Source organism: Emys orbicularis, chromosome 20 (genome assembly GCF_028017835.1).
Source record: "Emys orbicularis isolate rEmyOrb1 chromosome 20, rEmyOrb1.hap1, whole genome shotgun sequence".
Taxonomy (NCBI): Eukaryota; Metazoa; Chordata; order Testudines; family Emydidae; genus Emys; species Emys orbicularis.
The window spans coordinates 7,232,116-7,256,314 of record NC_088702.1 but is presented as its reverse complement, the minus strand read 5'-3'; the positions used below and the strand labels follow the sequence as shown (position 1 = coordinate 7,256,314).

General features: G+C 52.4%; 1 protein-coding gene across 1 annotated transcript; it reads left to right on the top strand.

The window, feature by feature from the left end:
- The first annotated feature begins 1,543 nt into the window (after positions 1–1,543).
- GOLPH3L (golgi phosphoprotein 3 like) lies at positions 1,544–22,848 on the top strand. Its single transcript, XM_065420223.1, has 5 exons — positions 1,544–1,660; positions 2,712–2,913; positions 17,169–17,300; positions 19,991–20,105; positions 22,156–22,848. The coding sequence occupies exons 2-5, from the start codon at positions 2,731–2,733 to the stop codon at positions 22,581–22,583; spliced, it is 858 nt and encodes a 285-aa protein (XP_065276295.1). The 5' UTR covers positions 1,544–1,660; positions 2,712–2,730; the 3' UTR covers positions 22,584–22,848.
- Positions 22,849–24,199: the final 1,351 nt, after the last annotated feature.

The window sequence follows — 24,199 nt, the reverse complement described above, 5'->3', positions numbered from 1 at the left end:
CCTCTTGCCATCTTAACATGCTTATGAATAAGATATGGGATGAAAAAAGGAAAATACTTTAAAACACAATATTGTTCTGATGGTGAAAACTACTGAAAAGATGGCACATTTTAAATAGCCAACCAGTTGTAATTTACCCTACAGCAGAACTTTGCTTCAATTTTCTATATTCCTGTGGACAGGGATTTGCCAATCGTTTGCAGAGGGATTTGTACATTTGTCACAGCACATTCATTCATAGTTCAGTGGAGTGAGCTAGATGAGTGGGATTTAATTGACGAACAGCTAATTTTAACCTCAGACTTTGCTAATTTTGTAGATGGCTTTTACAAGATTTATCTCCCAAACATTCTTTACAGCCAATACTCCCCTTTCTGTCTCTCGTTCTGCTGTCCACATGATCTCAAAACAGAAGCTTTCCATTGAATACTGCACGACTGAAATGTAGTGAAATGCAGATAAACGCTATAATCAAAATGCTGGATGACAAATGCAATACATCACTGCATAGCTGCACCGCATACTACATCTCGTTCAATATACAATATGCTAAAATACTGCACAGCAGCACAGCATGCAATACGATACAGTATTGCACAGCTGCCTAGCAGATGCTGGCATGAGATACTGTGCAATATTGCATGGCTGTACGGTGACCAGATGTCCTGATTTTATAGGGACAGTCCCGATTTTGGGGGCTTTTTCTTATATAGGCACCTATGCCCCCCACCCCCATCCCGATTTTTACACTTCCTGTCTGGTCACCCTACATGGCTGTGACATGATATGATGCAATACCATAGCACACCTACACAACAGAACTGTTACAAAAAGATGCATGACTGCCTCGCTGTTATCTGTATTGTCCAGCACAATGCTACACTGCATGGCTGGGTAAACTATGTGATAACAATTCGGTGCTGCATAACTTGCACCCTGTAACGTTGCATGGCTGAACAACAGGCAAAACTGCTGCACATCAGATAGGGTGACCAGACAGCAAATGTGAAAAATCAGGACGGGGGTGAGGGGTTATAGGAGCCTATATAAGAAAAAGACCCAAAAATCGGGACTGTCCCTATAAAATCGGGACATCTGGTCACCCTAACATCAGATACCATGCAATATTCTTCTGTTGCACAGTACAGAATACAAGGCAATACTGCACAATTTCACCACACACAATGCAAGGTAACATAGCACAGGTGCCGTACACACAGCACAACACAATCCTACCAAGCTTCATAACAATACACCTTTATGACTCCAGTCTTCAAGGTGGTGATTTCTGCATCTGCCATAGGTCGGGGGCGTTGGGGGCTGAACAAACTACCACCATCCCCCCATCTTCCTATTGGTTTCCTCAGCTGTCAACAAAGAAAAAGACACAAAGCAGTGCCACCCTACAAGTTTGTCTGTACCAGCAGGGACCCACCCCCTGCAATCCCTATTGGAGGAACAGCCTCTGAGTTGGGCATTAACAAACACCATGATAGGTTACCCAGGGATACGGAAGCTGATGTGTTTCCTCCCCCTTGCTCCAGCTCAACCAGGAAGTAAAGTTTCTATTTTCTCTGGGCTCAGAAGTTTAATACCAGGCAAAGCAGAGGGGAAGGGGGGGGTGGACGAGGCCTCCCAGAAGAGGAGATCAGAGTCACAGGTAAGGCTGGGGAAAATCTCCAACAAGGGTTAAATTCTTAGGCACCAACATTAAATAACTGGGAAGTCACTTGTAAATTTCACAGTGATCTCATTTAATTTGTAAATTTCAGGGGGGAGGATTTTCCCCCTCTTAAATTATTTTTTTTTCCTGCTGGAATTTAAGTTTTCCTGGCAGAGGTAGTGGGAAGTATGTGTGTGTGTGGGGGTGCCTGTGTCTCTTCCCTAGGCCCCCCCAGCATGGACAGGGGCTGCTGGGAACATCTCCTCCTTTGCCTCTTAGGTTCAGTGCCTGAGTCCAGTTCGTTTTCTATAGCTCCTTCCTACCCTAACTCACCTAAGGAACTGGGCCATGCAGTCCCATCAGCTGTGGGAAGCAAAAGCCCCTTTTATGTGAAATGGAGGTGGGCGGGGGAGGGAGTGAGCACGTTCTCTTCTGGCCCTAGAACCTGTAGAGGTGAGAGCTGGGGTTTTGGGGTACTTGCAGGATTAGGCCAGGGTGGGCAGCCCCTCTGGTGTACCTCCATTTCCTCCTCTCCTGCAGGGATTACTCATTAAATTTATCCCTTCCCTAAAGAAGTGAGGGACTCCGGCGAAAGCCATAAGCAGCCAAGCCACAACAGCCTGGCTCCATGAGGCTAGGAAGGATGAAAACCTATGTGAAGCCCTAAGTCTCCAGACGGATCCAAGTTCTGTGCAGATACCAGGCCATCAGTGGGTGTAGAAGGGCGAGCCCCCAGCCTCTTCCTATTCTAGGTGGGACAGACCTTGTCTGCTTCCCAAATGTCCTGTTCCCTGCTCGGAGATTTTGTTCCTGCATAATCTGGGATGATCTGGCCTTTTCAACACACAGCACCAGTGCAATGCAGCCACTCCTGTGTTGTAAATGCTGCCCAGCAGTGTTGGAGTAAGAATATTTGCCTTGTAAAGGGGCAGGGCTGTCCTGGCCCTACCTGAATTCCAGTCTTCAGTTCCCTGTAATTTAGTGCCTTTAAGCCATCCTTTCTGGAACCGGTGCACCCATCAATACTTCCTTTGGTTACCCTTGCTAGCGCCTAGTTGTGGGAGAGGATGACGACGCTCATTCACAGAGGGCGGCGTGCTGACGTGGGCAAGAACGCCGACAAGAGGCTGGAGGGCGAGGACGACGACTCGAAAGACCGAAACCTGGATGAGGAGGAGTCGGGTGACTCCAAAGATATCCGCCTGACCCTCATGGAGGAAGTGCTGCTCCTGGGACTGAAGGATAAGGAGGTAACGGGTCTTTGGCTGCCAGCGTTTGTGTTACATGGGCAGTGCCACTGATGGAAGCAACTGCTCCTGGCTTTGCTTGTGGGAAAGTGCTGTAGGGGGCAATGCCTGCCCCCTTTGTGGATCCAGAGGCCCCTCTTGCAACAGAACCAGTGCAGTTCCTCTGTGCAAAGGGGCGCATAAGCACCCTCTGAGTGGCATCAAGCCCAGGGCCACAACAAGGCACGGCTGTGCCAGGGGGTATGGTGACGAGGCTGGTGGATCCCCAGCTCTTTCCCTCCTGCCCCAGAGGCTGGATGGATGATCTTCCAGGGGGCAGGTCTGCTGCTGCTGTACTGCCTGGCAGTGGGAGTAGGGTTACCATACGTCCGGTTTTTCCTGGACATGTCTGGCTTTTTGGTAATCAAATTGCCAAAAAGCCGAACATGTCCGGAAAAATACCGCCGGCCGGGCACTTCCCCTCCCGGGCTCCGGGGGCGCAGGGTCCAGAGGCATGGGGGCTGCCCGAAGCCGGTAGCGCTTGGGCAGCTCGGCTCTTAAACAGAGCCGAAGAGTCAGGGGAGGAGCACAGCAGCCGGAGCCCGGGAGGGGAAGTGCCCGGCCGGGGGCGCAGGGTCCGGAGGCATGGGGGCTGCCCGAAGCCCGAGCGCTACCGGCTTCACGGTTTGCCGGGCAGCCTCCAGACCCTGCGCCCCCAGCTGGGCACTTCCCCTCCCGGGCTCCAGCTGTGCTGGGGAAGCGCCGGCCAGGGGCGCAGGGTCTGGAGGCTGCCCGGCAAACCGTGAAGCTGGTAGCGCTCGGGCAGCCCTTTTCGCGTGGCTGGGAGGGAGGAGGGGGAGTTAGGGCGGGGACTTTGGGGAAGGGGCGGGGAATGGGCGGAGTTGGGGCAGGGAAGGGGTGGAGTTGGGGCAGGGCGGGGTGGGAAAGGGGCGGGGCCAGGGCCTGTGGAGTGTCCTCTTTTTTTATTTTTTAAATATGGTAACCCTAAGTGGGAGGATCTTGTGGCATTTTGCCATTGTGGTTGGTTCTTTGCCTGCTTCCTGCCTGACCCTGTTGGATCGGTGCTCTGTTTAGGAAGTAAACGTGGTGTGGCATAAAGAAGCAAAATGCCTCTCCGCCTTTTTTGCACAAGGCCCTTGTGACAGGGTCCATAGGCAAGAAAGCTGCGAGTCTTTTGGAGAGAGCGGGGCTGGGCCGTGCTCCCAATACAGGGGGCGGATTCATCCCTGCGCACAGGCAGAGGAGAGGCCATTTACACCTCACCTATTAAGGGGCCCGTGCAGCCTCAGCGAAGGCCAGGGCTGCCCTAAATGGCACATAGATTTGCCAACCTACCAGTCCACCCTAGCCAGACCCCCATCCTTTCTCTGGTCCGCCCACACCCTACAGCAGAACAACTCGCCTTGTACGCTGGGCTGCTTCAGAGGCACATCTGGCTCTATGCCAGGTGCAGCAGCTACCGGCACCAGGGTTGTTTGTTAAAACCGGCTTTGCAGACCCTCTGTGCCAATCTCCTTTGTACAAAGGGGCCCTTGGGCAATAGGAAATTGGACCCAGGAATTCTTGGCTTCCCCTAATGGTCTCTGAAAAGTGAATTCCTTGTCCCAGTGCACAAGAGTTCTTCTTTCCACCTGCATTATAACGCCTCATATCTATGCCAAGCAGGATCCCAACAGCTGTTGACCACTCCATAGTACTTATAAAGAACAGACACGCACGTCCGTTGCGACAGAAGCAAAATCGAATCTATATTGCAGGTGAAAATGTGCAAATCTGCACGGTACAGGATTTTCTTGGGCTGGGGGGAGTTACTTTCATTTGACAGGCAAGGCCCGTTAAATATATGACACTAACAAAGCCTGACCCTGATGGGAGAAAAGGTTGCAAGTTCTGGCCCTACAGCAGGATTAAAATGTCCATATAACTGAAGGAAATAAATGTTTCCATTATCTGATCGAAAAGCCCCTTTGGGGTGTAACTCAGCAGCTGTTTAGCAGCACACAGCAACAGTGGTCAGAGGTTGTTGGTGGTGTATTTTTAGCACATAAGTGAAGAAAAAAACCCAACAACTTTGAAACTGCAGGGGGAGGTGCTGTTTATTTGTGTGGAATTAGGTAGCTCTGTCTTCCTGAAAGTTTCCTTCCATCATTTTGTCTGTAATCTTTGCAATACCAGAGCAAAGTCAGAAAGGAAATTTTGGTCTTGGGGTTAAGCCACTGGGCTGGGACTTGGAAGCTCTGGCTCTGCCACAGATTCCCTGTGTGACCTTGGGCAAATCACTTAATATCTCTGTGCCGTAGTTTCCCATCTGTAAAATAGGAATAATAGTATTTTCTCCCACCCTTTGCCTGTCTTGTACACTGGGGCTCTGGCCTCTAAGTGCTATCACAATACAAATGATTAAAAATTGTTTGATTATAAGCTTTTCTGGGGCAGGGACTGTCTCTCACTGTGTGGCTGTACAGTGCCAGTGCAATGAGGCCTCTAGATGCTATTGTAATACACCGCTACCTCGATATAACACGAATTCGGATAAAACGCGGTAAAGCAGTGCTCCGGGGGGGGGGGCTGCGCACTCCGGTGGATCAAAGCAAGTTCGATATAACGCGGTTTCACCTATAACGCGGTAAGATTTTTTGGCTCCCGAGGACAGCGTTATATCGAGGTAGAGGTGTATAACCAACTTAATATAACCTACTTAATTTGCAATATTGCGGATCCCGCAATATTAGACTTCCACAGCCGTTTTGATTGTAATTAGCGAACTTTGCAAAGTCCCACGATTTTGCACACATTGAGATTTGCAACACACACTTTTTTCCCCCCATTAGCATAGTAGAACTCCATGTATCTGAGCTAATAGCGGCTGGGGCTCGGGCTGTCAGCCCCGCGCGTTAATGACTGTAATATAGCTGCAGCAAAATGTCTGGTTAACAAAAAAAATTAGCAGGCATTGCATAATACTTGTTTATATTGTTCCAGCAAATTTTTCTTAAATAAATGGGGCTTCTCTGGCTTATCCAAATTTCCTCAATTAATAAAGGTCCATTATTACTTTTCCCTGATTTTTTTCCATGTCTTGTCCGCAACTCAGCCACAATTATTTGACAATCATCCCGCGATTCAAGTAGGGCCTTAAATATAACTAAATCTGATGATGAAAGCCAGCTGCTAGACAGCTTCCTCTCCGCTGTGAGATCTATCAGTCAGGGTACCCTTGTGCACTCCTTAACCTGGATCTGTAGCGATTATAGCACGAGGCATTCAGTACTTTAGTAGTTGCTATTAGTTCATCTCACTGAAGCAACAGATCTCTTCTGTCTGCCTGCAGTCAGGTGCCATTTAAAATAATTAGACTGTACCCTTTTTGTTCAGCGCAGCCAGGAGTGGCTTCTTGCTATGGAATGGGGCGGTGCAGTGTCTTTGAAAGGAACGCCTTGGCACCTCTGACTGCAATGCTCCCGAGAAGGGCTGTCTGTGTTTGTGGCTGCTAACATGGTAACTAGAAGTCTGAGATTGTTCAAACCAGCGAAGGTGGTTGACTCTCGGTTTGCACAGGGGGTAGGGCAAGAGACTGGGGGTCAGGACTCCTGGGTTCCGTATCCAGCTCTGCCAATCAAAATCAGATCCCCGTTGTGCTTGATGCTGCACAGAATTCTAGTTAGATACAGTAGATAAAGCCCCTGTGGGGCTTAGACTCTAAGGCCAAGCTCCTGTACTTGTGCCTAAATTTGCATTTGAAATCAGTGGGATTGCTCGTGCGGGAAAGGTTGAGTATGTGCAATGTTGCCAGCCCTAAGTGTGTAAAAATCATGAGTCAGGCCCACCCAAAATCAAGATTGTCTTAAAAATCTTCCGATGGAGCCTTTAGAAGGCACATTTTCAGGCATCTCTCTGAAGCCCCAAGGGCTGGAAATATTTTTTTCTCTATTATTTGAAAGGAAGCTGCTTTTAAAAATCACCGCTGAGTGAGATGCATGCATCTTTGCCGAATTTGAGACACGGGTCTGGAAGGGACTTCCTAGTCATTGTTATCCCTTCTATCACAGGCAACCACATCATGTGTTCCCACTCATAAACCTATCAAGCTCCGTCTTCGAACTAGCTAGGTTGTCTGTGTCCCCCCCCCCCCCGCTCCTCCTGGGAGGCTGTTCCAGAACCACCACCTTCTCATGGTTACAAACCTTCTACATTTACTCTCCACATGGGTCCAAGTTCTGTGCAGATACCAGGCCATCAGTGGGTGTAGAAGGGCGAGCCCCCAGCCTCTTCCCATTCTAGGTGGGACAGACCTTGTCTGCTTCCCAAATGTCCTGTTCCCTGCTCGGAGATTTTGTTCCTGCATAATCTGGGATGATCTGGCCTTTTCAACACACAGCACCAGTGCAATGCAGTCACTCCTTCATCCCATTTGTCCTTGTGCCTGCGTTGTCCTTCCATAGCTTTTCTCATTCCCTGAATAAAACAGCCATGGATTCCTCTGCTGGACATGTCTCTCTGCTCACACGTGGCTATTTGTGGCTGCATTTCAGGCGGGTTGTTCTGCTGGACTGGTGAGTCTATCTTCAGTCTGCCGTCGCTGAGGCCTTTCGGCTCCTGTTTTATTGGTTCCCCCAAGAGGTGAAAGGTGCTGATTTAACAGCCCTTCACTTAGAAGGGTAAATGCAACATGGACAACCAGCTTCCCTGCCCGTGTGTCTTGAGCCTGATCTGTTGGGGAGTCCGTTCTTGTTCCCTCTACGGAGATGGCCATTTGTGAGGATGGCTTTATGTGACGTGGACAACTGGGCCAACAGGGACTGGACTGAGACCCAGCCAGCTCGATTACTGCTTAGCAGCTGGTAACTAGCTTTGCCATTTGATGCTCCCCAGAGTAAGCTGCTGACCTAGAAGCGAACGGTTGCAAACTCTGTTATTCTGAGTTGTCTGCTCCCTTGGATCGATTCTTCTTGATGTCTCAGGTACTTATCTAGCCCCATCACCGTAATGTCTGAGCACCTCATGATCTTTAATGTATTTATCATCACGCACCCCCCGCGAGGCAAGGCAGGGCTGTTATGCCCATTGTACAGTGGGGGGGAAACTGAGGCACAGAGTGGCTAAGGGACTTGACCAGAGTCACACAGGGAGCGTGTGGCAGAGCAGGAAATTGAAACCAGGTCTCCTGAATTCCAGCTAGCGTCCTCACCACTAGGACATCCTTCCTCCTAGCCTGAAGAGAGTATATTTTCAGAGTCTCCTGAGTCCTATTCCAGTGCTCTATCCACTAGGTCATACTGCCTCCTGGGTCCTCAAAACTGAGCCCCTGTAAAACAAGGGGGCTGATTTTTCAGAGGTGCGGAGCACCTGCAGTTCCCAGTAACTTCAGCAGCAGCCAGCGCCTCTGGAAATCATGCTGCAGGGCTCGGTTGGGCAATATCCCGGTTATAAGGTGCTGCTCGATGCCTCTAGTTCAAGAGCACCAATAAAAGCTCGGGGTTGCTAATTTAAGTAGGACGTTATAGGCAAGCAGGGTGATAAGCCGGATGCTGGGGATAACCTCAGAGAGCAAATATTTGAGAGCCGCTCAGGTGCAAATGTAATTGGAGCAGTGCAGTGACCTTTAATTCCCTTTAACTCTTTTGGTGCCAAACCCTTTAGCTTCAGCCCGATTTAGGTTGCTTTAAACCAGGGTTCTGAACCTGTTTTGAATCATGAACCCACAACCCCCCCCCCCCCACCCCCCTTTTTAAACTTGGACTGCTCTTTCTCCCTTCCCCCCCTTACAAAATGGGACTGTCCAATGTAATCTAGCTGGACCTGGGGCCATTAATACACTGATTCCAATAAAGGGGATTCTGCGTTAAATAAATCAGTCTTTTGACCCTGCTGTCTAACTGTTCCTAGGCTGGGAAATGTTGTCAAAGCACATACCTTAATACCCACAACGCTTGCCGGGCAGAATCTCTTTCAGCATTGATGAGTGTTCCTGGGCGTTGTGATCCCGGGCACAAGGTCGCAATGCCACTCATTCAAATTTGGCCCAGCCGCCCCTCCATCTGGCATACTGGAGGGAGCAGCCAGGCCAAACCTGAATGGCATCATAGTCCTGACCCCATGCGCCAGGTCGCGACGTCCTCCTGGAAAGTTTGATTCCCCCCGGGGTTGAGAACTTCTGCTTTCAACCATGTGTCCTTTGGACTATCTGTAGGACCCAGACACATTCAGAAAGCAGACAGAGGTCTCTGCCATGGCAGTGGGTAGGTACAGAAGGTCAGCGGCTAATGTGATGGAGGTGTAAGGGGGCCCACAGATTCGTTGCAATACTTTTTGCATGAGCTGCAGGCGTAGGCCCGTTTGGAACTGTGTGGTGACGGCAAAGATAAAACTCGGTGCCCGCTGATGTCAAAGCGCAGGTCCCTGACGCTTGGGGAGAATCTGTGTTCACAGTGGAGGGGTTATGACACACACGCTGTGCTCTGGAAGTGGCAAGTTCCAGGCTCGGATGAGCCAACAGTAGAAGCGAACTTCACAGCTGAGCATGCCTGGGTGAAAGTGCTCTGTGCCACCCTCTACTAGAGACTAATGGGAGAAGCAACCCCTAACATTGTCTCTTGTCTTAGATTTAAATTGCAAACTCTTTGGGGCAGGGATTGACTTTTTGTTCTGGATTTGTACAGCGCCTAGCACCAGGGGGTCTTGGGCCATGACTGGGGCTCCTAAATGCTATGATAATGCAAATAAATAATAATAATAATTAATAATACCCTCCAGCAGCTGCAATTGGTTATCTGGGGGTGGGTCTCTCTCTTAGAGAATCAGCTTCTAGGCTAGTTAGAGCTCTATAGAGATCAGAACTCTTGTTGTGTTTCTCTCCCTTATGCTTTAGCTGAAGCATCCCATGGGCCCTCAAGTGCAGCCATGTAATTAAGCCTCACAGCTGCCCCTGCAAGAGAGAGAGAGAGAGAGGGGTTAATAGATGGGGAAACTGAGGCACAGAGAGGTTAAGCAATTTACCCACGGTCACAGAGCTTGTGAATAGAGTCCTGACTGTCTATTCCTTGCTCTTACTACGTGACCCCACTTCTCAGAGCTGGGTCTAGAATTCGGGAGTCCTGAGACTCCCAGTACTTATGCTCTAACCCCTAGATGCTCACTGCCCGTGTCTCTTGGCTCGTTAGCCCACGTAGGCCCATGATTTGGCATTGGCCACAGAGGGGCAACTGTGGAGGATTTTCCCTAGGCAATCGGTGTGCGAAATGATGATTTCTCTCTGAAGAGGGAGTTGGCCTCTTGTCTCTGGGGCTGCTCAGGGTGGCCTCGAGGGAGGGATACGGTGATTACTGCCCAGGAAGGGGTGTGCTGTTCTGTTTGCAGAGATTGCAGCCGCACGTTCCTGCTGTGAGTTTGTCCACGCTACGGAGACGGTTGTACCGGCATAGCTCCATTGCCTTGGCTATGCCGGCATAAACACTGTGGGGTAGATCAGGGCTGGCTCTGGCTTTTTTGCCGCCCCAGGCAAAAAAGCCTCCGGCCGCCCCCCCCCCCCCTGCGGGGGGGGGGGGGCGGAGCCTGGGGGGGGCGGCGAGCCCCGGCGGGGGCTCCGCTCTCCCGCGGGGGGGAGGGTGGCCGGAGCCCCGGGGCGAGGGTGGCGAGCCCCGGCGGGGGCTCCGCTCTCCCCCCGGCGGCCGGGGGCAGGGTGCCGGGGGGGAGGGCGGCGAGCCCCGGTGGGGGCTCGGCTCTTCCCCCCCCCCCGGCAGCCAGAGCGCCGGGGGCAGGGCGGCGAGAGGGCGGCGAGCCCCGGCTGGGGCTCGGCTCGGCTCTCCCCCCGGCGGCCAGAGCGCAGGGCGGCGAGCCCCGGCTGAGGCTCGCCGCTCTCCCCCCGGCAGCCGGGGGGAGGGCGCGGGGGGGGGAGGGCGGCGAGCCCGGCTGTGGCCCTGCTCTCCCCGGCGGCCCGAGCGCCGCGCCGCCCCCCTCCAGGTGCCGCCCCAAGCACCAGCTTGGTTGCCTGGTGCCTGGAGCCGGCCCTGGGGTAGATGCGCCCTGCACCGGCAGAAAGAGTTTTCTGTCGGTTTAGGATCGCGCACACACGAACGACGGTAGTTACATCCACAGAAGCATTCTCCTGTCAGCCTAGCTACGTCTACACTGGGGGTTAGGTTGGCATGGCTACGGAGCACAGGATTTTTCACATCCCCGACTGACGTAGCTCTGCTGACTTAAGTGTAGACCAGGCCCGAACCTATGTCTGCACTTAGTGCTACAGCAGCAGCGCTTCAGTGTAGACACTGCAGCGACAGGAGGGGTTTTCCCACTGCTACAGTTAATCCACCTCCCCGAGAGGCGTAGCTAGGTGGACAGAAGAATTCTTCCATCAACCTAGTGCTGTCTACATGGGGACTTAAGCAGTCTTCACTCCATCGCTCAAGGGTGTGGGTTTTTTCACAGCCCCGAGCCCAGTTGCTGGGTTGAGCTAATTTTATGTGGACCAGTCCTAAGAAACTCTGTTATCCTTTCCTCTGATGTCAGGGCTGAAAAATGTTGCTGGTCTTTCCTAATTAATGGCTCATTCAAACTGATTCTTGCAACACTACTTTTCTGTAGGGATGTGGCATTGTCTCTTGAGTTAATGTTTTATAGAATGGCTGGAAGATGAATCGGAAAGGGGCCAAGTCTAGGGAGCTAACAATGCGGGGGGGGAGGGGGGATATGGGAGGGGAGGGGGGCGGATTTGGATATGGCCCCATCTTGCTGTGAAATTCTTCCTCCATCCTGTTGGCTGGTACCGGTGGTTCTCAAACTCTTTTTCTCACACCCACCCCACCCTACAAATATTCCTGGAACCCAGTTGCCAGTGGGGTGGGGTGGATTGTAGCTCCGATGCTGATAAGCTCTTGTGAGCAGTTTTCTGTAATGTGATGAAAAGGGGACTCACTGGTGATGGATCGGACCAAAAACCTGACATTCTGTGTTTTGCATGTTGCTCCTCGATATTCTTCTCCTCATTCTCAAAGAAAAGGCAGAAATCGTGTGCTCCAGCGGCCATGGCACCCGACTAAGAATCATGACTTTAGGTTGGACATCAGGAAAAACTTCCTAACTGTCAGGGTGGTTAAGCACTGGAATAAATTGCCTAGGGAGGTGGTGGAATCTCCATCATTGGAAATTTTTAAGAGCAGGTTGGGCAAAAACCTGTCAGGGATGGTCTAGATAATACTTAGTCCTGCCTTGAGTGCAGGGGACTGGACTAGATGACCTCTCGAGCTCCCTTCCAGTTCTATGATTCTATGACACCTGTTTTCTATGCCCTGCTCTGCCACTAACTCATTGTGTGGCATTGGGCAAGTCACTTCCCCACTGTGCGCCTCAGTTTCCCTATTCGTACAATGTGGAGAATAAAAATTGCCCGCTTTTGCTTAAAATGCTCTGAGTTGAGCCTGTCGGAAACTTTTCAACAAAATGGTTTTTGTCACAAAATGCCCATTTGTGAAAACCGAAACTTTTCGTGGGAACATATTGGTTTGGATGAAACTTTTGTCGGGAACATTTCTTGGATCCACGATGGAATTTCTGGTCAACGTTTGTATGTGTGTGTGCGCGTGAGAGAGAGAGTGAAGTAGAGAGATTCTAGAATGGCCAGTAGTCTGGAGGTTGGGGGACGCACTGGGGATGTGGAAGTTCCAGGTTTAAATTCCTGCTCTGCTCGATTTGGACCAGGGACTTGAACCTGGGTCTCTCATATCCTAAGTGAGTGCCATAATCAGTAGGCAGTTGGCTATTCTGCTGTCATTTTTTTTTTCCTCTCTCTCTCTCTCTCTCTGTTCTTCTCACACACACTCACTCACTCAAATTTGTAAGATCTTGGTTTTATTCCTCGTCAGAATGGAAACAAATGTCAAAACTTCAAAATATTTCCTGAAAAGTAATTCTTGTTTTCTGGACAGCCCTTGTTTTGATGTGTATTCAGCACACGGGATACTTCTGAACCATATCTAGTGTGTGTCTCATGCTAGGCTAGGGTATAGAGGGTCCACTTTGACCAGAGTTGAAAGAACCCAGCTTGACTCTCAGATCCCAGTTGAATCTGATGTGCCAGCAGGAAGAACAACCATCTCTCTGCCTGTAAACTGCTCTGGCTTCATATGGAGTCGTTGAGGGACGATAAAGATGCGGCCTAAAGTTTAGGGGAAAGTTTTGACCAAAAAGAGGTGGAGGGGTGGTAGGAGAAAGAAAACGGGCAACATTTTCTGTCTGGAAGCCCAATGATGCCATTTCATTTTCTTCCAGCTTCACTATATCTCTTTGCCTACCCTCAGATGGATTGATCTATGACAATCAGTCTGGCATTTATAATCTGAAACCAAATCTGGACAGAAATCCAAAGATTGCAAATATCCTGCTTTAAAAATAAAGGGTGAACTTGAAACCCTTTTCTGGAGAGCAAAAAAATGCGTGGTTAAAAGGAGAGTTTCTTTTGTAGAAAGCACCCAGCAGATCCTCTGAACTCTTGATTCCTGCGTTGCTTAATCACTTGCCACAAGGAAATGAATAAAGCAAATAAAGGTTAGCTTTTTATTGTATCGTTTTATTGTTCTGCCCTACGAAACACACCCAGTGCATGTGTCAGGGCTTGCTACAGAAAGAGATGTTTGGAGTTATGGATTAACCCTTTATAGGCTGCAGAATATTGCTTTTTTTTTTTTTTTTTTTTTTTTTTTTTTAATCTGTATACTTTTAAAAATTATTATTCCATTTCTAATCCTCAAAACTTGGCATCTGCAGAGTTTATTCATCTTTCCCAATGATGCATTTGGAACTCAGAGGCCTGAAAGCTGGTTAGATGCTGTTTCAGGCCTTACCCCTCCTACCCCCGATTCTGCAAATACTTTTATGTGCTTGTTCAGCTTTATGGACTGTTGCAATCTCTGTTGAAGTCTATGGCAAAGCTCCTGTTGACATGTGTGGTTAGGAGCGGGCTCATTGACGCAAGTGAAGCACGCACGCAAATATCTGCCAATTTTTAAATCTAGGTTGGCTGTTTTTTTCCAAAAGCTTTGCTCTAGGAATTATTTTGGGGCAGTTCTCTGGCCTGGGCCATGCAGGAGCTCAGACTAGAGATCACAGCGGTGCCTTCTGGCCTTTGAACCTGTGAATCCATCTGCAGGATCAGGGCCTTCGTTGGTCAGGGACTGCAACCGAGACGCTTTGCGGGGTTCGAATGGGTCTCCCAGCAAACAGTGATCTGGCTGGTTTTAAAATATTTGATTCCCCTCATTGTGCTCAGCTGATCTGTCTCCTCAGCTAGAGGTAGTGAAAGAAAATTCCTCTTGATTTTTGGACCCTTCTCCCTTGATGACTTCTGCGAGCAGCGTCCAAATCCTTAGTCGCTTGCCTGCCAAAAGATAAGAGTTCAGGATGTCTTGTTCATGGGCCTTTTTCCTGTGCCTGTGTTATAGTGTGACTATGGTATATTGCATTTCCCATACTCCTCTGCTCAGCTGACATTAACCTCTTCAGTCTGGATCTGATCCGGAGCGATTTGGTGTAATGGTGTCATCTAGTGGGTAGAACGCTGGACTGGGAGCAGGGAGGCAAGGTCCCTCTCTGAGTGCCTCTTCCTGCCCCCTTTGAGCTGTTCCAGGCAAGGACTCTTCCACAACAGGGCCATGATCTGGCTGGCGACTCTAGGTCCTACTGTAATCATGATGCTGAAGACGGGATGAGTGGCAGGGCTTTGACGCTTCTCAGGATCGGGCCCTTTGCTATTACATGGGGCGGGGGGGGCATTATTCAACACCCCTTGAGCTAGGCTTAATGGTTGAAATGTGCCCTGGTGTGGAGGCCTTTGCCTCACTTACACGCCCCGTGTAGGGCTCTGGCGGGTGTATGGAACCTGGTGCTGAGACGGGTGAATTTCGCGTGATCTGAGTGACTGTCTCTCATAGCTATAATGTATGAAGGGTTAGTAACGGAGTGCATTAGAAAACTGAGAGTGTGACTATAAACCGGTACACAGAACCAGATCCTCAGCTGGTGTAAATCAGTGTGGCTCCGCTGACTTCAATAGAGCTGCCTCAGTTTACTTGAGCTGAGGATCTGGCCCGTTGAGCACGTCCCCACCCGTGATCGAAATGCAGCCACTTCTAGGGTGGAAGGCGGCGGCTGTTTAACAGCACGCAGCCACGCTACCCAACAATTTCAGAGGTTCCTATCCCAAGCGAGCAAGTAATACCATCGCTAGCTGGAAATTGACTTGGTGGATTTAAGTAGGCAGAATGTAATTAGCCAGAGTGCAATCCGGACAGGACACTGGGGAGAGTGCTGTTATCTAAACCTTAATAGAAGTTTAGTCAAAGATGTACACCTTGGGCTTAAAGATAAAGCTGTGGACAGCGAGGAGCGCTCTTACGACAGGGCTTACAAGCAATTTCTGATTACAGCTAATTGTTCGGCATGCATGTCTGAAGTTGTCAGGGCTTTCATGTTTTCCTGAGCGGCCTCGTTATTCAGAAATCTCGTAAGCTCTGGGAAAGCTGGTTTGATGGAAACCGTTACTGCTCCTTGGTTAGTTTTCGTGTCAGCTGCTGACCCAGTTCTAGGTCATCGTAAAAAGGGTGGATGGTGGTGTTTCTGGCATGCTTCCCCATGGGTTTAATGCTGATGGGGAGGAATTGGTGGTGGGCAGGCAAACGGGACCAAGCAATGATACCATTACAGTCAGATACTCAATCTCTCTCTTGTCGTCTTCTTCCCCCCTTGCCCCACCATGCTGAAAGCAATGTCCCTTATGGGAAAAGGTCCTGTAGAATTTCCTACGGGTCCGAACTCTTTCAAACCTATAGAACTGCATTGAGACTTGTGCTCTGTAGTGGGTTAATTTGATTTTTTTCCCCCTATTGTGAAGAATAAAATTCTCTATAGGGTCACATCCAAAGCCTATGCAAACCTTAACATCTGTCTCTCAAATCTTTTCCATGGTCGGGTGTTTGCTCTCTCAAATGTTGACTAGTCCCAGAATTGCAGAAGCGTGAAACTTCTTATTTACGTTACAGTAGTTCCCCTGAGATCAAGGACCTGCATGCATAGTATGAGACCATCCTTAAGATGTATAGACTAGGTGGGAAGGGGAACGGAGGCAAAGTGACTTGCCCGAGGTCATCTAACAGCTCAGTGGCAGAGTGGGAATAGAACCCGGGAGTCCTGAGTCGTTGTCCAGCACTGCTGCAGGGCTCTGCTCTGAGCCGGTTTGGCAGGCCAGCGTGGGCTGCAGTCAGATTAGTTTTCAAAACTCTTACTCAACTCCTAGGCTAGGTTTCAGAGGCCGGGGCTGGCGCAAACTTCCCGTCCGCTCTGCAAACACCAAACACCTGGACGTGCTTGAAGAAACCTGCATTGGAGCGGGCATGTTCTCTGCCGTAACCCGAGCCAGTTGGTGAAGGGCATGTGATATGCTGCTCAGCGTTGGCTCCGTGAGGCGAACTACAGGTTGCTGGCCCAACCCTTTAACGCTGTGCTAGTCAAGTCTCTCTGCCCTTTGCTAGGCTATGTACACGCTACAGCTTACGTCGGTACAAGTGACGCCGCTCAGGGGTGTGAGTAAGCTTGGATTTGCAGCTGCTCGGCATCTCTGAAAATCGGGCCCTGTTGTCCATTTTGGGGGGGGTGCCTAGCGTTGGTCTGGAGCCATCATACGAAAAAAGCCGCTTTCAGGCTATTGCCCCGTGTGGGGCCAATAGGCAGACCGGGCTTTTGCTGGGAGAGGGGCCCTGGTGTTTCAGAACCGCTGGCTCTTCTGTCTTTCCTCTCGACTCCATGCGCTCCTGAGGGCTCTCGACTCTGCACAACCTGGGGAACATGGCAGTGGTTCTGATGCTGTAGGGAAAGCGGGGTTAGAACTTGGACCCTCCTGCTCCAAAGGGCAGGTCTTTGCCACTGGAGACTCCGTAGCTGGACTGGCTCTGCCTCTGGCCTGCTGGGTGACCTGCGGGCAAGTCGTTTCCCCGCTTTGTGCCTCGGGTTCCCCATCTGTAAAATGGGGGTGGTGATCCTGACCCCCGTGGTAAAGGGCTCTGAGATCCACTGATGGAAAGTGCTAGAGAAGGGCTAGGTGGTGCTATTATCCCTAGCTGTTAGAAGTGAAGGGCCTTGAGCTGCCTTCAGTTCCTCGGAGAGCTGGGTGGGCTACAAAGGAGCTGTAGTGACCTCTTGATGACTCGGTCCCACTAGGGTTCCTTTGTCTCTAATGCCGGTGGCGTTCCTCCCCCGCTCTCCCTCCTCAGGGCTATACGTCCTTCTGGAACGACTGCATCTCCTCAGGCCTGCGCGGCGGTATTCTCATCGAGCTGGCCCTGCGCGGACGCATCCAGCTGGAGTCGCTCACCATGAGGAAGAAGAGGCTGCTGGACAGAAAGGTACCCTGCCCCGGGGGTCGGTCTCTGTGCCTGTTGGGCCAACAAGGAGGACAAGGCCCTTAGCCTCGGGGAGATCCCCTCCCCCTACCTTTTCAGACCCATGAGGCCTGATTCCCTGCTGCCCTGCAGTCATGTAGCCCGGTGTGACCTGGCTACAGAACGCTGCCATCCCAACCTGTGAGCGTTCTGCACCCGGGTCAACGACGGCACGGGGCAATGGAGAATCAAGCCCGTTTACACTGGTTCTGATCAGCGCTGCAGGGGTAAATCCGAAGTCGCTCCAAGGAAAGCGATGGAGTGACTCTAGATTTACAACGGGGGGCGCTGTGGGGATCGGGCCCCGCCTCCGGTCTGCGGCCTTGGAGGAAGAACGTGACAGAGAGGCTGGGACGAGGAGGCCACAAGGTAGGCGGTCAGGGTCAGATGTGGGGAGTGAGCCAGGCCTGTATTTGTCTGGAGGGGGTGGGGAGGCATCTCTCTTCTTCTCGTGCCTCTGGAATAACGATGATTTGCATGGACAATAGCAGCTTACGTCCAGATGGATGTCTCAGGCACTCCTGTGGCCTCCGGCGCTGTAACACCTGAGCACTCAGTTATTAATGCATTTAATCCTCAGGCACCCCTGGGAGGCAGGGCAGGGCTGTCATCCCCAGTACAGAGATGGGGAAACTGAGGCACAGAGAGGCTAAGTGACTGGGCCAAGGAGTCTGTGGCAGAGCAGGTGTGATGGGATCCCCGGGGTGCAGCCTGGGACTGTGGGACCGTTGTGCCCCCTTAACTCTCCAGCCTGGGCTGTCTCTCACAATGTCTTGCTCGTGACAAGCAGCAACCCCCTCCAGGCCCTGTTCTCACTCAGCACAACAGCATGTGGAGCCCCCCACCCACCTAGATTGCATGAATGCTCCCAGAACCACTCATGAATCACACCGAGAAAGGCACCAGCCAAACCTCCCAGCTCTGTACCCCAGGAATGTACCATATTGCGCTGCTCAAGATGAGCAGTGCAAATTTATTAAATGGTTCACCACTTCATCAGTGGAAAGTGGATATACCCCAGCCTTTGTAAACCTGAGCAAACACCCTTACCAAACACTTCAGGCAAACACACTGGCAAAGCTAACAGTTAAAAATCTATGCTTTGTAGTCAATAAATTTGTTTAAGTGAGTATAAGTGATAGGCAAAAAGTCAGCGTGATTACCAAAATAAAATAAAATATCAGCACGCCGTCTAAACTCTCAACCCTATTAGACTGGGTAACATCTAAATTAAGCAGTTTTTCTCCCCCACACTGGATACTGCAGTCCTTAAGATACAGGTTTGTCTAGGCCAGTCTCCTCCTTTGGAGTCTTCTGAGTGTCCTTGTTGCTTGCGGCATAGGCCTTGGCTACACTGGCAGTGTACAGCGCTGCAACTTGCTGCGCTCAGGGGTGTGAAAAAACGCCCCCCCCCCCCCCCCCCGAGCGCAGCGAGTACAGCGCTGTAAAGCGCCAGTGTAATCAGACAGGTGGAGTACATACAGCGCTGCGAGAGCTCTCTCGCAGCGCTGGCGGCGCGACTACACTTGCGCTTCACAGCGCTGCCGCGGCAGCGCTGTGAAGTCCCGAGTGTAGCCAAGGCCATAGGTGGGGGCAGGAGAAAGGCCAAGCATGGGGCCCCTGTGTTCTGTTTTATACCCTCAGTCCCATGTGCTTGGAGAACACAAGTCCAGGCATGTCTGGGGGGCATTGCTGAGTCCCCACGCAAGGTTGAGCAATTCCCCTGGTGTGGCCTCATGCAGGTGTCATTGCATTGTAGCTCCCTTTCTGGACAACGGCTGTTGATGGTTGTTTGACACCCACCCGGGTGTTGGTTACTTTCCTTGCTGTTGCCTCTGGGGAGCTAATATCTGGCCAATTCCCCAACTTACAGCATGCTTTAGTGACAACCATCCAACACAATCTCGTAACTTCATATGCACTGATGACATACATATTTAGATAGAACAGTGACTTTCACCAGATCATAACCTTTCCCCTGATACCTTACATGGCCTGCTTTATATGCACGATCACAATTGTATATAACTGAGGGGTATGGGGGTTACAGGCAGATTGGTAACGAAAATCTGTCACCGCGCTCCCCCAAGGTATAGAATGTCACAGCAGGGAACTGTACTAGCTTTGGAGAGCCGGGTTCTCTAACCATTGGGCCAGCCTTCCTCTCGGCACATAGGCCTGATGTTCCTTTCACTTTCACGGTTGTAACTCCATTAGTCTGGCGTAACTCTGACGTCTGCTGGCTTTGAGCCCGTGCCTGTGTTCAGAGTTGCACGTGATTTAACTGAATCCGTACAAGGACATTACAGAGCCGGGAGTAGAACCCAGGTGTCCTGACACCCCGTCCTGTGCTCTATGCACTGGACAATGCCTCATTGCTTCAGTGGGTCTGAGAGTCCCTTGTAGCGTCACATGGGCTGTAGCAGTGTCATATCCTCTGTGGATGGGGCATGTAGCCCATGCAGCACAGTGGGTTACACGTGCCCTGGCATCTTGCTGATCTTGGTCAAAGATGCTTCCTGGGCTTCTCCCGTTAGAACCAGTTTCAAAGCTCCCAGCCAAAGCAGGATCAAGCCACGTCGTCTCTGGGATAGAGGGACGGCAGCCAGTCCGGGATCCAGCCTCAAGCTGTGTGTCCGTCTTTGTCCTCCTAGGTGCTCTTAAAGTCAGACACCCCGACCGGCGACGTCCTACTAGATGAGACCCTTAAGCACATCAAAGCCACAGAGCCTGCAGAGACAGTCCAGTCATGGATAGAGCTGCTCACAGGTACGACGGCCTGGCCTTGAACGGAGCCTCCTCCGCTTCCCGGTGGCCTGCTCTGCCATGAGCCACTTTATGCTTGTTCTTGCTTGATCACCTAAGGCAGGGGTGGGCAAACTATGGGCCAGATCCGGCCCACCAGCCATTTTAATCCGGCCCTCGAGCTCCCGCTGTAGAGCGGGGTCTGGGGCTTGCCCCGCTCCAGTGTTCCAGCTGGGGAGCAGGGTCGGGGGCTGCTCCGCACGGCTCCCAGAAGCAGCGGCATGGCCCCCTCCCCCCTCCAGCTCCTATGCATAGGGGCAGCCAGGGGGCTCCGCTCTGCACGCTGCCGCAGCCCCCACAGTTCCCATTGGCCAGGAACCGCAGCCAATAGGAGCTGCAGGGGCGGTGCCTGTGGATGGGGCAGCGCACAGAGCCGCCTGGCCACGCTTCCGCTTAGGAGCCAGAGAAGGGACATGCCGCTGCTTCCGGGAGCTGCTTGAGGTAAGCGCCGCCTGGAGCCTGCACCCCTGTGCCTCTCCCCATGCCCCAACCCCCTGCCCCAGCCCTGATCCCCCTCCCAACCCCTCAATCCCAGCCCGGAGCACCCTCCTGCACCCCAAACCCCTCATCGCCAGCCCCACCTCAGAACCCACACACCCAGCTGGAGCCTGAACCTCTCCCCGTGCCCCAACACCCTGCCCTAGCCCTGATCCCCCTCCTGCCCTCCCAACCCCCCGATCCCAGCCCAGAGCACCCTCCTACACCCCAAACCCCTCACCCCCACCCCGGAGCCCTCACCCCCAACCGGAGCCCTCACCCCAACCCCAATTTTGTAAGCATTCATGGCCCGCCATACAATTTCTATTCCCTGATGTGGCCCTCGGGCCAAAAAGTTTGCCCACCCCGGCCTAAGGACTAAACCGGTCAGGGCGGTGGAGCGTGCTGGAGAGGCCACGCGCTCCCCCTCTCATGGGCAGTGCCTCCCGGCACATTCAGACTTATCTCGCCCGGGGCTGATCTCGTCCCTGATTGGGCTGGAATCCAGGCTGGCAGGTTGCATGGGTGGGTTCGTGCTCGTCTCTGGTCTGGACGGAGCAACCTTTGTGCTTTTCTCCGTGCGGATCTGCTTCCTAAATACTCAGCCTCACCTAGGCCTGGTCCACACGTAAAAATTAGCTCCATCTAGCTCTGTGGCTCCGGGCTGTGGGAACCTTTGTGCACGGAGCGCCGTAGTTAAGTCACCCTGGTTGACGGAAGGATCCTAGCCCCTCGGGAGACGGATTAACGACATGGACAGAAAAACCCCTTCTATCGAGATTAGGAAGCCTCTACACTATGGCTGTGTGGCTATAGCGTAGACATGTCCTTAGGCCTTTAAGGGTAAGTCCACAGACACTGCAGCTGGGCTGAGCCTCCTGGGCAGACAGATTTTCCCTAGCAGGACTCCAGCTAGTGCATTAGTGAGTGGGTTGTGGGTCGTACTGAGGAGCATCGGCTCAACTGTGTGGAGCCTGGTACTGGAATAGCACAGGGGCTTAGGCAAAGGCGACGTGGGGGGAGGGGGTGCAGGGTCCTATGGCCCCCCCCAGATTGCTTGGTCACCTGGTGCAGCCAGGCCCTCCCCTCCCTGTGGGGCAGCTGAGCCAACGGGCTGCGCCAGGCAGAGAGGGGGCAGAGGCAGGAGGAACAGCTAGGAGCTGTAGGGAGGGGCTGCTGCTTTCCGGGATGGGGGAGGTGGCCTGGGGGTGGGCATGACTGGTGCTGTTCCAAGGTGCTTCCCCGCCCCCCCCTCCCCCCCACACACTATCAGCAGGCACGTGTTGTGTCTGGGCTTATGGATCAAATTGAAGGTGTCCTGGGGGAACTGGGCAGGGGCCTGAGACGGGAAGAGGCTTGAGGTACATGGGCAGAGCGGTGTGGAGGGTCCCAGGACTGGAACAGCATTGCAGGGGTGGCTGAGGTGCAGTATCCGAGCTCTCCCGGGGATGTCGTGGCGCAGGGCGGGGTGGGGGGATGCCCACCTATTGCCTTGATTTTGCCACTAAAAAGCAAACCTCGGCTCCCCGTCCCGCAGGCGAGACCTGGAACCCCTTCAAGCTGCAGTACCAGCTGCGCAACGTGCGGGAGCGCATCGCCAAGAACCTGGTGGAGAAGGGCATCCTGACCACGGAGAAGCAGAACTTCCTGCTCTTCGACATGACCACCCACCCGGTCACCAACACCACCGAGAAGCAGCGCCTGCTCAAGAAGCTGCAGGAGAGCGTCTTGGACCGGTGGGTGAACGACCCGCACCGCATGGACAGGAGGACCTTGGCCTTGCTGGTGCTGGCCCACTCCTCGGACGTGCTGGAGAACGTTTTCACCCCGCTGGCGGACGACAAGTACGACACGGCCATGAACAGGTCAAAGGACCTCTTGGACTTGGACCCCGACGTGGAGGCAACCAAAGCCAGCGCCACGGAGATGATCTGGGCTGTCCTGGCGGCCTTTAACAAAGCCTAAATCCAGACTGCCTTGCCCATTGGACGTAGCACGGGACCTTTGGGTGGGGAGCTGCCCTGGGCCGGGCCAGCGCAAACTCTGTTCTACATGGCACCTGGGTTTGACTGATGTCCACCCCTGCCCCAACCTACCTCTCTTGGCTGGGGATTGTTGTGCTGGTAGAGCGAGCGACTGTATGTTGTGTGTCCTCTTCTTGTAAACGCTCGGCTAAATGAAGGTCTTTGTCTCCGGTGGTGGTGGTGGGGGGTTGGCTTGCGGCTCAGTCAGCTCTCTCGTTTCCCATCACCTTTTGGAGAATGGAGATGTAGAATTGCCATCGGGATGTATTCTGCTCTTCTTTTCTCTCCATTGATTTTTAGTGGGGGGGGGGGTTAGCTTGAGTTGACGGGGCCTGCTCCATTCCTGCACTTGGGGGACTGACAAACGGGGTGGCTTTAAGCCACCTTTGTGCTCCCTGTGTTCCGAGGCTTGCCTGGCCCCCCCACAGTGTAAGTTAGAGCAGTCCGGAAGCTGCTCTACATTATGTTCTGCTCCCCATGGCGACCAATGGGCCCTGGGAAGCGGAGAATAGCTGTTACGCAGGGTACTCTGGACATGCTGCTGGTCTCCAGCGTAGGGGGCAAGGCCATTGCAGAGCCCTGACGCCAGCTCCACTGTAGCCAGGGAAGGGGGGAGGGGGTTCCCCATTGTCGGGCCCACTCGTACTGCCAGAGCACTGCGAAAGGGCCTGGGTGTTACCAAGAATCAGGCTGGTAGAGTCTGACCTGGTCTGACACTCGCGCTGGTGTAATCCCGCTGACTGCAGGGGTGCAGCTCCTGGCCCACGCCGGAGTCCCAGAGATCGGTATCACGGCCTCTGAAACCACGGGGATGTAGCTGCCCCTTTACTCAGCATGGCTAACTTCTTCACGACCTTTCCTATTCAATTTCTGCTGGGACAGATTCACAGCCGCATGACTCCTGGCCGAACTCCTCTGAGATCGGTACAGTCACCGACTTGCTGTGACCTTTCAGTGCAACGCGGGAGGGAGAGTGCGTGGCTGGCTGAGCCATGTTGGAAAAGACACAGAAATGATCTGTGCACAGAGTCCAATTCTCGCCGCCCTGCGTCAGGCATGGTCTTTCTGCACCAGTGCAAAGTGAGCATGTGGGTTACTTTCGTGTTGCGCTGGTGCACATGGCATGGCAGTGGAGAAGTGGGCCAATAGGCTGCTTGAGCCGTTTAAAGGTGAACACGACTGGCCCACTCCTGCAGCCTTCACTCGTGTGAATAGCCGCCCGTGGGGGGTCTGCATTTGTGAGTGAAGGCGACCGGGACTGACCTCTCAGGTCAGGCTTTCAGAGACCGCCCTGTGGAAGGGAGCCTGTACGGCTGGTAACGCTGCTTAGGAAAAATCAAAACAAAACTCATTTTCCATGGAATTTTTTTTTAACTTTTCAGCAAAAAAAATCAAAAATTAAAATATCTGGTGCCTCATGGGAGTTGTAGTTCGGTCACCTTGAGTGCCCTTCTACAGGCTTCCTAGTTGGACTACATCTCCCATGATGCACCACGGTCTCGTCTCTTGGTGAGGGGAATTTGTGCGTGATTGGAAGCGCTATGGCCAATTGGCCAT

Coding starts and splice junctions, on each gene's coding strand:
- GOLPH3L (XM_065420223.1), top strand. CDS start 2,731: ATGACGACGCTCATTCACAGAGGGCGGCGTGCTGACGTGGGCAAGAAC. Junction 2,914..17,168: donor TGGGACTGAAGGATAAGGAG/GTAACGGGTCTT, acceptor CTCCCTCCTCAG/GGCTATACGTCCTTCTGGAA. Junction 17,301..19,990: donor AGAGGCTGCTGGACAGAAAG/GTACCCTGCCCC, acceptor TTGTCCTCCTAG/GTGCTCTTAAAGTCAGACAC.